The sequence below is a fragment of the Larimichthys crocea genome, chromosome III (assembly GCF_000972845.2).
Source record: "Larimichthys crocea isolate SSNF chromosome III, L_crocea_2.0, whole genome shotgun sequence".
NCBI lineage: Eukaryota > Metazoa > Chordata > Actinopteri > Sciaenidae > Larimichthys > Larimichthys crocea.
This window is the reverse complement of record NC_040013.1, coordinates 3,011,960-3,025,959: the sequence shown is the minus strand read 5'-3', so window position 1 is coordinate 3,025,959 and position 14,000 is coordinate 3,011,960. Positions and strand designations below refer to the sequence as shown.

Here is a 14,000-nt window from a genome sequence, read left to right as displayed (position 1 = left end):
AGTTAACACAGCGCTCATAAAATGTCTTTTATTTTCTCCACACTTTTATTATGCATATTTAGTATTCTTTCTTACAGCTTGTGCAGTCAGTAGAGTCATACATATAAATGAAAAATTAGTGGCCTAATTTTATTCTGTTCACTATATCTCTAAGTGTACTCCTTTGTTCTAAAACATTCCTGATGTAAACAAATATTTTAAGCATCAGAAAACACAATCTAATAATAACAATTTCAAGTGATGAACATCCAGTCCTGTGTTTGAAATTCAGGTAGCGGGCTGACCCTGTTCTTAACACGTGAATCACGGATTGTGCCTTTAAAGTCAGCCCGGATGCTTTCATGATTAGGCTTATGGTTTGTTGACCCTCAGGGAAAGTCAAAGTAGAGTGCCTAAATTATTTATATTACAAAAAAACACACCTTGAGGCAGCTGTTTGGAAAAAAAGGTTGCAAACACAGAGGTGTAAAGCGTCATTTTGCATTCCCAGCGGGGGGAAGGCAGCATATTTCTTCGTAGTTTCATCAGACATAGAAATCAACACGTCATCACAGATCATTTTTTAATGCCGAGCCCTCCCAGCCATGAGGCTCAGAGAGGGCCATTTCCTGTTTAATTTGGTCAGAGAGCCCATATAGCCGTGACTGAGCAGACAGCTTGATGTTTGAAACCAACACAATGCCTCCGGGTCATAATTCTAGTGTGGCGGCTTGTTTCTCATGTTGAGAGGAATTTCTTGACACATCGAAATGGTTATGGAAGCAGAATTGCGAAGGCAATAAGGCTGAGATATATCATTTTTTTTTGTACTGGTCTCTCACATATATTGAGTTAATTTATCAGCCAGGATTTAGGCAAACAGCAGCGCCTTGGAAAGAACACGTGCTGCATATATTCATGTTTGGTCGCTGTTTGCACCAAGATAATGCATTTCAGTTAAATCATTTAAAAACAACCTACTGTACATATATTTTAGCACACCAAAACACCAAGGTGAATTCCTTGTATGTGATTCTGAAACATAGTGGGTTACGTCAGGTATGGCAACATCCAGTGAAATAACTCTCACCAGGCATTCATGGTCTCCAGGTTTTATATATCTTGATGACTTTGCTGGCATTTCCTCTAGCACCACCAGCTTTTACTTGTATCTCTACATTTGTTGGATGGGTTGGGACTGTGGGACAATATTTTGGACAGACATTCGTGATTCCCAGAGGATGAACCCTGACGATGTTGGTCGTCTAGCATCACAACGAGGTTTGTTTTTAGTGAAGCTATTAAAACAGTTTTTTGGTATACACATTCATGTCTCCCAGGATGAAGGGTCATTTCAGTGATCCCTCAACTTTTCTTTCATCCATCATTTTTCATTTTCCATAACGCATCGCTCCCAGCTGACACAAGAGGCGGGTTACACCCTGGACAGGTCGCCAGTTCATAACAGAGCTGACACACGGACAAACAAAGGACCACTCAGATTCACACCTGAGGCCAATTTTAGAGTCACCAATTAACCTGGAGCACCCAGAGAGAACCCACACAGACAGGTGTCACCGTGCCACTCCCCGTAACTTCTCAGTGTGTCTAAATATCACAAAAAAACAACGAAAGTCCCACGAACCTCAGCGTGACCTCGTGATTTAAGCTGATCATCAAATGTTAGACAGTATTCATCATGAACATTATAGCTGCTTACATGCACAGCACACACTCACAAAGATGATGCTATGCCTGAGAACAGCCTCAGAGAGCTTCACAATGGAGGGATGGATGGATGAAAGACACTTTATTGCACTCTATTTCCTATAATTACAAAAATAACTCACCACACAGTGATTCACAAGGACCTGGGACCCTTTTACATGCTTCTTGATGGAGAAGACCAAGAGGATAATGATGGATTAAGATGTTTTTTTCTTTTGTTTGTGTTTTCTTCCTCTTACTTAAGTTTAGCCTGTACAATCTGTGTTTTTTTTTTTTCAGTTGAGAGCTCTCTTAATTCATGATGAATGGAAACACGTCAGAGGGACATTCATGAGCAGCGTTTGGACGGCAGAGGCTTTAGTAGTTTGGATTTGTAATTTGTCATGTAAAAAGCCAACAAAGTCAATAAAAAATAGATTTAGACAAACCAAAAAAAAAAAAAAAGAAAAACGTTACTGCCATTTATTTTCCCAGTTCTAGGTAGAAGTGTATCACCATGACTGTCATGTTTTGCAGTGATGCACGGGTTGATCCAAATTGAGCGGGTGCCCGCGGTCACGAGTCACCAAACTATATTTTTAATGATATTTGGGTCGTGGTCGGTCGGGTCGTTTGAAATAAAGATGTCGAGTAAAGTTTTGTAATTTATGTAGCAGACAAAATTTTCTGTGAAATGCACAGACTTTATTGGCTGAATAACTGGGGTGAAGATGCCACAAGCTCTACAGGAGGTAGAGAAAGTGTAGACTACTTTTTAAAATGCGGGTCAGGAAGCGGGTTGGGTACAATAATTCACAATTATTTGCTGCGGTCCGAGTTCGGGCGGGTTAGTTTAAAATGTCGGTCGGTGCAGGTCGATCAAACATGGACCTCCGCATCACTGATGTCTTGTTAAATCATGTTTTCAGTTCTCCTTATGTTTCACCTGTGTGTTATCCCCGCTCTCTGATTACCTGCCTCTCCTAATGTGTTTCACCTGTGCCTGATTTTGTCTGAGCGTCCCCTCCCCTTTCCTCTCTGTATTTAGTCTCTGTGCTTCCTTTGTTCGTCTTCTCTTGCACAGCGATCCAGCGTTTCCTTGTCTTGTATTTGGTTTTTGATTGACCCGATTCTTGACCTTGTGCCTGTTTTTTGATTCTTGCCTGATGATTTTTTCGCCCAGACGTTTATTGCACCACCAAGTATCTGTCTAGTAAACTCTTTGCATTTTTGAACCTCTACCACCGTCCCTGAGTCTGCGTCTCAAATCCTTCTGTGTGCCCCGTGATAATGATGTAAAGTAGAAAAAGTTTTGAGTGTGTATCTCTGGGTCTATTCTCTTCATTGCTTCATTCACTTTCCGCGCTGTACGTCAGACAATTCTGTCTCATCCCCGTCTACTTCAAATGACTTTTCGGGGACATGTGACAATCTAACATAATCTACAGAGCGCTAAGCTGCTTTTAATTGTATTACTGAGTCTTACCTGTGTAATGAGCGACCAGCAGATGCTCCAGAAGATGTTTCTCCAGTAATTGGAGGATTAGGAAGTATCATCACATGTTAATTAAGATAAGCTAATGCAGACACAATGTTTTAAAAAAAACAAAACAGCCAAATCGGCCATCTCTAAGTACTAATCATCCGCATTTACATACTTAATTATCTGAGCTGTTGCTATCCTGGAGCCTTTTCAGTGTTCTGACCAGAGTTAATCTGTTTCTAACATGCTATCGCCGATGAAGTCACGCTCAGGTTATGAGCCGCAGCAAAGAAAAACAACGTATGTAGAGCCTGTCGTAATCTACAGGATGTTTTTCTGCGGGCCTGAGCACGGCGGCATGTTAAGGGTGTTCATTCAGACAGATGATCTGTGAAATAAGCAACCATAAAATGCTTTAACAGCGTACATCCATCCGGATTTACGGCGTCAACCTTGGTTATTAGGTGCAAGACCGATGGTTCAGAGCGTCTTATTTGTACAGAATGGGCCTCGACTCCCATAAAACAGTACAGGTATCAAGATAAATCTCTCTCACCGAGGAATACTATTCTAGCAGGTGTATCTCGGTAGCCCCTTGACCTTCTATTGTTTTCCAGCAGGCAGAAAAATGCCCCATTCTGTCTCCGAGTGCCGGCTGATATGTCGTTCCCCCTGTGCACGCTCCCTCAGGGCTGATATATCTAGAAGACATGGTTGGGAGTTCACTTCATGCTGCTGCAGGGCTTCACTAGCTACTAGTTGTTTATCGCCTTCTGACTTTTTGATTCACTGCTAATAGTTTTTGAAGTGAATATGTTCGTACCGCCGTGTGTTAGTTTGTATTCAATCAAAACCTGACTGTCCGCTGTGTTGTGGGGATGTGTCTCCATCAGCAGGCTGATCTCCACAAACACTTTCATCAAGAGGGGCTTGAATTAAGGGTCAAAGGTCCAGTGTGTAGGATTTAGAGGCACCTAGCAGTTGCAGATTGCAACCAAATGAACACTCCACCACGCCTCAACCTCTCCTCCCAAGCATGTAGGAAAGACTCTGGCAGTGACATTCAGATAAAAAGCAAAAGGGCTGTATCCAGATCAGTGTTTGGTTTGTCCGCTCTGGGCTGCTCCGTTGATTAGGACTCACTGCAGATATAAAGGGCTCATTTTAAGACAATAAAAACACAATCATTCTTATTTTCAGGCGTTCATACACTAGTGAAAACATATTATTGATTATTTTACTCAACTCCTGCCAATAAATACTCCTAAATCTTACACACAAGTCCTTTAAGGTTGAAGGATGGGGTTGGTGGTGTTCCATATTTAATTTTCTGTCAACAAATCCCATGAAGAGACTAAAACCAACATTAAATTGACCCTGCAAAAGTCCTGCACCATGCTCCAAACCCAGGAGAGCAAGACTCGGTCAGAAGTCAATTTTCTCCTGTCCTGTGCATAGATATGCTGTGTTGAGACAATATATATAGATAATATAGAAAAATATAGAAATAGAAAAGTGACAGCTAGAATATATTTAGTTATATCTATCCAGCTGATAACTAATAGCAAAATGCAATAAATCTATGACCATGACTCCTCGCTCATTTCCTTGTCTTATTCACTTCACTGTTGCACTTTTGATTTGAGTCAGACCCACATATATCATCTTACTGTTGTGAATACTCACTGGAGCACCAAATGTGTATTAATCCGCAGGTAAAAGTAGTCCACAATTAATGCAGTATTAACTCCACTGAATGCATTGTCAGATTGTCACTGGCAGTTTAGTGAAGTCATGAAGTATTGAGAGACGTGCAAACACACTGTAGGTCTTGGTAATAAAAATACAGGATTCGAATTAGGTTTAAGGTCAAGATTAAGGTGTAATGGGTTAGACTAAACATAGTCATTAAAAAGCACTTACATGGCTAGTTAGACAAGTTGCTCTGTTAGTGGTTACCTCGAGGGACACATTTCAGACTAGAGACCAGTTAATTGGGGATGTTTTGTCCAATTGGGGACAAAAGCTGCATCCCCAAATGAGAAAAGGCTGACTCCTGGTTCGTTGGTTAAGGTCGGGGTTATCAGTCTGCAGGAAATGGATGTAAGCCTGTGCAAAAGTGACCTAAGTCCACTAGTGTGTGTGTGTGTGTTTGTCTTCACACTGTGGTACACTGGTCAGGTGGGAGATTGTGTTTACAAGACACAGATTTGGCACATGGGCTTTGTTTGTGAACAGTGTTGTCTTTGGTTCCCTGCAGCTCCATCTGTAAAAATTGGTCAGACTGGAAAAGTCAAGCTGACCTTGCCAGCTGCTCTTTGGTTCCTCTGCGACAGCGTGCGCCTGCTTGTTTAGCTGCTGTAAAACTGCTGTTAACTGATTTAAAAAAAAAAAAAATCAAATTCAAAAGAAGAAACATAAATCAAGTAGCAAATAATCATTTGGAAATTGCAAATCCAGACCCGGCACATTAGGACCACAGGGAACCCTGCCAACCATTAGTGAGAGTTTGTTGGTCTCACATCATCAATTTAATTAAAAATCTATTTAAGATGGAGGCCTGGGGAAGGTTTTTTTCTTTTCCTTTCAGGGAAGTCAAGACTTCAAGGCCAACTAAAATGATTCTTGAGTTACCGTGCTCCAAGAATGGAAGTTAATACAACCATTATATCTCTTGTGCCACATACCAAAGCCCAAGAGGTTAGAGACGATGGTCTTTAATAGGCTTCACTGTTCTCTTCCTACCTGGTTGAAGCCACCGACGACGGTCACTGAAAAGGAGTTGCAGTGGTGTTTTAATTACAAAGGGCCCTCCATCAATCATGCCCCCTGTGGCTGACAGTTAAATCCCTCCCCGGACCCGCACAGGCTCTCCTCGCCCTTCACAGTCCACGGGCTGAGCACAGCAGCCGTGGTCCCAGAACACAGCAGAACTCGGCTGCACATGGACCCGCTTCAATCCCCTGCAGCCACCGATAGAGCCGCAGACGCAGGAAAATCACACGGGAGACGGCAGAAGAGACAGAAGAGAGTTTTTTTTTTCCTTTTTTTTCTGTGTGTGTGCATTCGTGTGCAAGCTGCACGGCCTCTATCAGCTTTAACAGCTGAACTGATTTATTGTGGATTTAGTCTTTGAAAGTAGATTGTAGCTTAGCACAAAGACTAGAAACAAGGGGAATCTGCTAGCCTGTCTCTGTCTGAAGGTAATAAATAAGCTCACCAGTATTTAACATGCTATATGTTGAGCCTCCAGGGGGCGCACTGACCGCTGTCTATTAAGCTAAAATAAGAAGAAAGTAAATACAAATAAAGATATACTAGAAATAGAAAATAATCTATATATGCATCAGGACCTTATACAACCCCAAACTATCTTTTTATAATGTGCTGATGTGGTTGAGGCCCAGTAGGATTCATCACTATATTGAGTCATGAACAAAACTTTGTTTACTGCTAACAATACTGTAATGAAACAACACAGTTTAATTTATGCATGCTGTACATAACGGCAGACTTTACCCCAGTGTGTACTCGTACCCGTTAACCCTCGTGTTCACAACAGCGTGTGATATTTCACAAGGAATAAACAAGGTGTGTGGAATTTCTTCATTAATTGAGCATTCTTTAAATATAATTACAGCAACTGAAATTTCCCTTGAGCTATTAAGGCAGTTTTGGGTTTTATTTACTTGAATAATTTAAGAATATCTGCGCTTACAATGCATCAGCATCAGGCTAGCAGTTTCAAGTTAACTGTCTGCCGGGTTGAAGCTCCGTACTTCCACATGAGAGTGTTATCGACCTTTTAATTTAATGCCACTTTGCAAGAGAGCAAATAAGGTTGTTATTTTTCTATTTGAATTCCATTTGTTTCTGTTTTTTTCCTCCCGCCGTGTTCATTCAGCGTCGTGGCTCAGCATGCAGCCGATCGATAGCAGCACCACAGAAGTATAAAAGACAATCAGTCAACACGCTGCTCGAACTAATTAAATAAAAGTAGAAAAGCCACTTAACTTTCATCCAGGTGTCTGAGGGGCTCCGTTCAGCGCTGACTGTTGACATAACCGAGCTAATCTAAATGGCATCCCTAATTATGCTCAAGGTAGTGCTACCGTTTGCCGAAGCGTCTCGCCTCCCCCTCTTCTTCCAGGCTAATGTCTTGAGCGTTGCTGATTAACAATCTGATCCACGCTGCAGCAACAGTTAACATAATGTGAACATTTCTCTGCTTGATGGAAAATAATAACACACACACACACACACAAAAAAAAAAACGCAATCAGCCGACACCACTGTGACGATAATAACGTTCACTGAGCAAAATGCAATTTTTTAGCCGACTGCCCCTTTTTTTTTTTTTTTAGGAAGTTTTCAGAGACGATTATTATTTGTGCAATTATCTGAATAACAAAAGATCCATTTCCAAAAAGAAAACATTTCCCACCTTGCCTGTAATTATCCCTCTTTGTATCCACAAGCTCCCCCAGAGACAGAGAGCACGTTTTCATCCCGGTTTGTCCACCAGTATGCTTTTCCTGCAGGCTACGGGTCCAGAGGTTAACGAGACCTTAATTGGCATTTTCTTCAAAGCTCAAACAACTTTAAACTGAGGGGGGGTGGCAGGAGAAAATGTCACATTACCAATTTCATTTAAAAGCTCCTTCATACACTGGCCGTCATGTTCGGGCGCTGTGTTCTAATAGTCGAGATGAGAGTATTAATAGCCGCTGCCTTCCTCCACTGGCCGGCATTAAAGGGGAGCTGATTGTGCCGTGGCTTGTGGCTAAACTGCATCCCGTAAAATTCTCTTGATACAAAAGATGAATGTGTAATTGGCTTTTCCTCCTTCTTCTTAAAATGAATGGCCTGGTGATGCTGCGGTCAATAAAAGCTAATACACGCTCTTGACATTGTTGTGTATTTCTTAAATGTTATGAAAATACAATATACAGAGCAACAATACAATGCTTTGGAGACTGTTCGGTATATACATAACAGGTCTTCTGCCGTGTTAAGGAGGATGATAATGAACCGGAAAGTTGTGCCTCTTTTTTTTTTTTTTTTAATCTTTTTTTTTTGTTTTTTTTTTGTTCCAACAACATGCAGAAATTTCTCTTGGCTTTTGCTTTGGCCTCCCCAGAACTCTTCCACAGAATAAGGATCTGGCGTAGTAAAATTAATATCCAAAATGTTACAAAACTTCCAAAACCATTTAATGTACACACACATTCAGAACATCTATCTAAGTCATGTTACTGTTTTTGTTTTAACATTTACATGTGGTCTGGATTATCACAGGTCATTGTTGGCTGCAGGATCATTACTTGATTCTACCTAAAACCCTGTAGTAATAAAACAATGATAAAAAGGTAATCATCTGATAAACAAATGAAAAAGAAAAGAACCACCTGACGTCCTTGTTCATTGAAATATTTTTCCGTTACTTATTCATCCTCAGTCACTTGGACAATCCTCTTAACTTTAATGACCCTTTGGCAGTTTGGGGTGATTCTGAAGTCCTCCTCTTTCACCTCCTGGAGGTCCGGTTTCTGTCCAGACCCGCTTTCCTCTGAAAGGCATAAGGGTGAGTTTGTTACAAGTGCACGTACAGTTTATTATGCCACCTCTTTTAAAGCACTGTCATTTAACCTTTCCATGTAGTTGCGCAACTCCTTGGAGTCTCCCAGCTCTACGTCTTGGCACACCCACTTAATGTCCTGGCTGTGGCTTCCAGTCAGTGTGTTGACAGTGGGGTAGCTACTGTCCGACGGGATGGTGGTGAATGTGGTGAACTTGACTCGCTTCCTCTTGGTCGTGGGTGAGTCTCCTTTGCTGTCCTTGGCTATGCAACCCGTGTCCGCCGCCCGATGCACTTGGCCCTGCACGTTCTTCTGAGCCGAGCCTCCGTTCAGCAAGTGGCTGCCTTCCTCGAGTCCGCTGCTCGAGTCCATCATGGAGGTCTGCTCCTCCTGCTGGGGCGACAGGCTGATCTGGCTCTCCAGCAGCTCCGCCTCGTTCCCCAACCACACCCAATCGTGGGCGTGGTTCATGTTCTCCTGGCCCTCGATCGAGAGCTCCTTGTGGCGGTATTTCAGGGTATAGGAGATGCAGTTGATGAGGAAGACCAGGATGGCGAGGCAGAAGACTCCCAGTAGGGCGTACATGCCGATCTCCAGGTCTGTGAGCCCACGAGCAGTCTGAATGAGGTCGTCGTCCATATTGCGGCCACGGGGGAGGTCCACTTGCGCGGGGAAGTCAGCAAAATCAATTGGCATGTTTTGGCTACCATCATCTGAAAGCTTATTGCCATTGGGTCTGCGCATTATTGCGCTTCTCGTGGTGGTGGCTCTCCTCAACACCCCATCCTCCATGTCAGAGATGGAGCTACCATAGTAGTGGGTGTCAAGGCCAGTCCTATCCTGTGAAGGGGGGAGCCTGCCTCTGTTCTCCATATCGTCTCCATCAGGGCCGTAGTCGCTGTTACCTCCCCTGTCATGACCAAACTTCACCCTGATGTTACAGTTCCCCGCTGCCAGGATGCTGCGACGCTTGAACTTCTGGCACATTTCGCAAACAGTCATTTCCACCCTAACCAACAGGCCTTGTCCCTCCGCCTCGGTCACGATGACAGGCCATTTCCACGAGGGGTTCTGCTGCACTGTCACTACTTCTTCGTCCAGGGAGGTGGCTGTCAGGACAAAAAAGTCAGCGTTGTACAGGTCTAGAGGAGCCACGGAGCCGTCGCTGAACTGTAGCCAGGCGCTGATCAAAGCCTCCTGTGGAAACACACACACATGAAAAGAGAATTAATTATGAGGCCTCTTTTCTGGGTAGTTAGGGCATCAACCAGATGTTATTCAGGTACTCTGGATGTTACCACTTATCTTTCCCCTCAGCACTGCCCTGGATTGGTTAAACAGTGGACATACAATGATTATTTTTTGCATTTAAAGTACCTTTTTCTTAATGTAGCTCATAGACTCACAGTACATATGGAGCTTTCTAATTGTGGAAGACATTATAAGTCGGATACAAGCCAACTACGCAGCATGGTTCTGCTAACTCAGCGGCTATTATCTCTAAGCTAAAGGGGATACAGATTAAAAGATAGGCTGAAAAGATCAAACAGTAACATTAAACATTATTCGTGTGAATGAGGATTTGCCATACATGGTTATCTTAAGGCCTTCTCCTACCGCAGTTTCACAATTTGCCTTTTAATGTTGCAGAAGGACAAATCCCCAGAGGCGCGCGAGTAGATCTCCACAGTGGTCTACCAATGCTCCCTAATTACTGGCACCAGAGGACTTTGCAGTGCAGTGCCGCTCAGTTATCTTCACACTTTGCATGTGGAGATTGGGCAGATAAATGGCCTTTCTATGCTTCCCTTACTGGATGGGAGCATTTACGAGAACTCGATGAAGCTTGATGGACAGATCAAAAAGGCCACAACCGGGAGTAGCCACGGCAAACGAGGGAGAGGAAGGAAAATATGATATAATATAATTCTGGTGTTGCTTTTGCATGTTTGCATGAGATTAAGCTCCAGTTTCTATTAGCTGCCCAAGGAAACACGTTCTGTCACACCCCGGTTTTCAAGCCTCGGAGTTAAGAGGGTTAGGGACGGTGTGGAACAAACAAACAGACACGTGTACACGAGTGCATGCACACTCAAGGCTTTCTTTGATTGTAAAATTGCTCATTCAAGGACCCTGATGGCGTGAAATAGAATCTGGAAGGAAGTCTTTTGTCTTGGAAAAGCGCAGTAATCAAAGCTGCAGAATGCACATTTTCGACTTCAGTGCCACGCCGTTTAAAATTCAGCAAACGGCTATCAAGCCGTTGAATACATTTAATATGCTCAGAGATAATAACACTGTTGTAAAACAAATTAACATCATTGTCTGCGTTAATCAGACCTGGTTAAATAGTGTTTGCAAATAATTAGTGGTCTTTGTTTTTAATCTGTTAGATCATAATCACCATCATTTTTGTAAAAGGGGCTTTTGTACGCCGTGGCTAAGAGAGATGTGTGCTATAAAGCAAAGCACAGTTCTCGTTTAGTTTTTATTTTAAGCTCGGTTCACTATCAGATGTGCCAGAAAAGCAGCAAATTATCACACTCAAGAATCTGGAGGCAAAAAAATCAACATCAGAATCGTTTCTGACTCATTTTAATTGACCGCTCTACTCATATATATTAAAGTATCCTGGTTATAACCAAGCGGCAACCTATATATATTAAAGTATCCTGGTTATAACCAAGCGGCAACCTCTATGGCTGTGAAGTGAAACCTATGCACAGGTGCTGCAGTTCCTCAAACGTCCACTTGAGGCTGGCTCCAGATGTGAGTCAGTCTCCATAAGTCCCCATGTTTCACAGCAGAAATAAACATGTTTACAGCCTGGTACAAAAAACAGTTTTGGTCTCTGTAGCTAATTTCCCCGTTCATGACAACTGTACTGAGGGTGAATTTATATACAACTCACCTGTTTACATTATATTAAGGCTTAAAGTTATGCAGGATTAAGAGCGTGGACGCTCTGATTGACAGGTAGCGGCCAATAAAGAGGCTTGTTTGAGCAGCCAGGTATCATTCAGCCCGCCTCAGGTCTGCATGATCTACATCTCTGCCGATTTTTAGATATGAAAAATTTGGATGAAACATTGTAATCAGTCAAATTCATCTTTTTTTGTGTGTGTTTGTAAATGAATGGATTGTTTACACAATATTATCACTTATGCATATTACCATGATATCTGTATTTCATCTTTTAGTTGTCATCAATTATATATCATGCCGCCCCTAACACTGACCTGCTTGGGGCTCTGCAAAACCTCCTGTGTGGTCGTGGTAGCCAGGATGGCTCTGTTGCTTCCCGGACTGAGCTGCAGGCTCATAGAGAGGCCGGTCACCAGCTGGACCCCCAACTCAGTGATGGTCACTTTGTCATCCACCACTGTGATCGTCTTCTCTGCCAGGATCGAGTCTGACAAAGGAGACAAGACCTAGAAGATGCAAGAGACGAAAGGAAACTGCAGCAATGAAGGAAAAGATTTTATTCCCCTCGAACATGTGATTGTTAAGCAATAACCTGCAACCTTCTGGTATGATCAGTTACAGCTGTGCTACTCTACAATAGTAACTCAACCTATTGTGTAGCCTGTTCATGAAAGCTTTTTCATTTCCTGCTCTGAACACACGGGGTTAGGGAGGTCTCTCCCAGGAGAAATCAGCAGCGACAGCAACCAAAGCTGAACAACAGCACTACTTATAGAAACTTCATCAACAGAAAATCCGAGCAGAAATAAGTCCTCACCGGTCGGCCTCGCCGCTGGATTGACAAGTGATTCCTGGCAAGTGGAATGCAAAGGCATCACATCAATAAGCACTTAGCAGTGAAGATGTCAGCGACATGAAAGAAAAAAAGCGGATTAGCACGAGTTATAGGTGATTTAAGAAAATGTCTTTCCGAGTGTTTCATGTAGCATGAAAGTCCCTTTTGCAATATGCAAAACGATACACAGAAGCTACTTTTTTTATTTTATCTCTTCACTCAGGCTGTGTGGATCAAACAACAACCCGGCTACCTCCTGTAGGTAAGAATCCATCCGAGGAAAGGCACACGTTAACCCCAAAACAGAGACAGGAAGACGAACAATAGAAATGCAATGTGTGAGTTTTCTCCCCGTCTCAGGTAGTCACCGCTGTTAGACCTTGCACACGTCATGTTTTTTTTTCCGGTTTGTGCTCGTTCTACGTGAATACACACGTCTCAATACAGACAGATGAGATCTCAATGTCAGGGAGCTGATATTCATCCTGTTAGTCTGAAGAGGCTGACAAACCAAAAAGGGCCGAGGGGGAGGACGCACTCACTGCTGAGAGGCTGACACACCAGAAAACACCTGTCTACTCAAATGTACCATTGAGAAGATGAGTAAGGTCTACTTCATGAAAATAATTTGAATGTTCTCAATTAGTTTTTCATAATTTTAGATAAAACCGACCCAAGATCGCTGGCAGCATTCAGCATACATGGTGTGGGGGCATTCTGGACACAATAACTTGATTGTCGCTGATTTTTCCGACACAAATGTGATTCAAGCTTCAAGAAGTTTTCAGAGCAGCAGATGGTATGAATGACTTGAATACGTATTCACTGTTCAAGAGCTGTTTCCGGACCGCACGGCTTGCTGTTCACAAAGCAGAAGGACAAGTGGATAGAAACTCTTTCAGGCCATATTTCCCGTGGTTCATGGGAACAATGGCACAAGTGTTTTTACAAAATTAACAACACTCCGAGCACCTGAATCATTAACAATGCTTCTATAATGAGATGGTTGCTAACAATTATGATCATTTTACTTAAATTAAGCAGCCACTGCAGAGGTCATGGATAGAACTGGTGTTGTTTCACTTTAGCTGTAATAAACTGTGATTAATTTTCAGCCTACCTGGATAGTGGTCATCCCCACGTCCAGTCCCACCAGTATCCTCCTGTCCAGTAGCTGTGCGATCTGGGGGTCCTCCACCTTCAGGAAGTCCCACACCAGCTCCGTGATATCCACCTGCCAGTCGGTGCCCAGCATGAAGCTGGTCTGGCCTCGAGGATCGGCTGACTCGGCCACAAAATGGGTCAGGACTCTGACCATGGCGTGCTGATACTGCAGAGTGCAGCTCCGTCCTCGTCTGTCTTCGTCGTCCTCGTCCTCGCTGTCCCGCGTGGACCTGCAAGAAATGGAAGCAACTTCAACCTCAAGCTTTGGTCCACTCCGACACATTTCAACCACCTACTGGTAATTCTTTGATTGATTGCCATGAAATCT

General features: G+C 43.0%; 1 protein-coding gene across 1 annotated transcript in view; it reads right to left on the bottom strand.

Annotated features, from left to right (window-relative positions):
• Positions 1–7,716: 7,716 nt before the first annotated feature.
• The window catches only part of si:dkeyp-14d3.1 (transmembrane protein 132C), a 138,161-nt gene continuing 131,877 nt past the window's right edge, over positions 7,717–14,000 (bottom strand). The window contains exons 7-10 of the mRNA XM_027273735.1: positions 13,629–13,902; positions 11,988–12,179; positions 8,819–9,945; positions 7,717–8,738 (exon numbers count right to left, since the gene is read on the bottom strand). Of these exons, the coding sequence (XP_027129536.1) occupies positions 8,651–8,738; positions 8,819–9,945; positions 11,988–12,179; positions 13,629–13,902 (1,681 nt within the window). The 3' untranslated portion in view covers positions 7,717–8,650. The remainder of the gene's footprint in view (positions 8,739–8,818; positions 9,946–11,987; positions 12,180–13,628; positions 13,903–14,000) is intronic.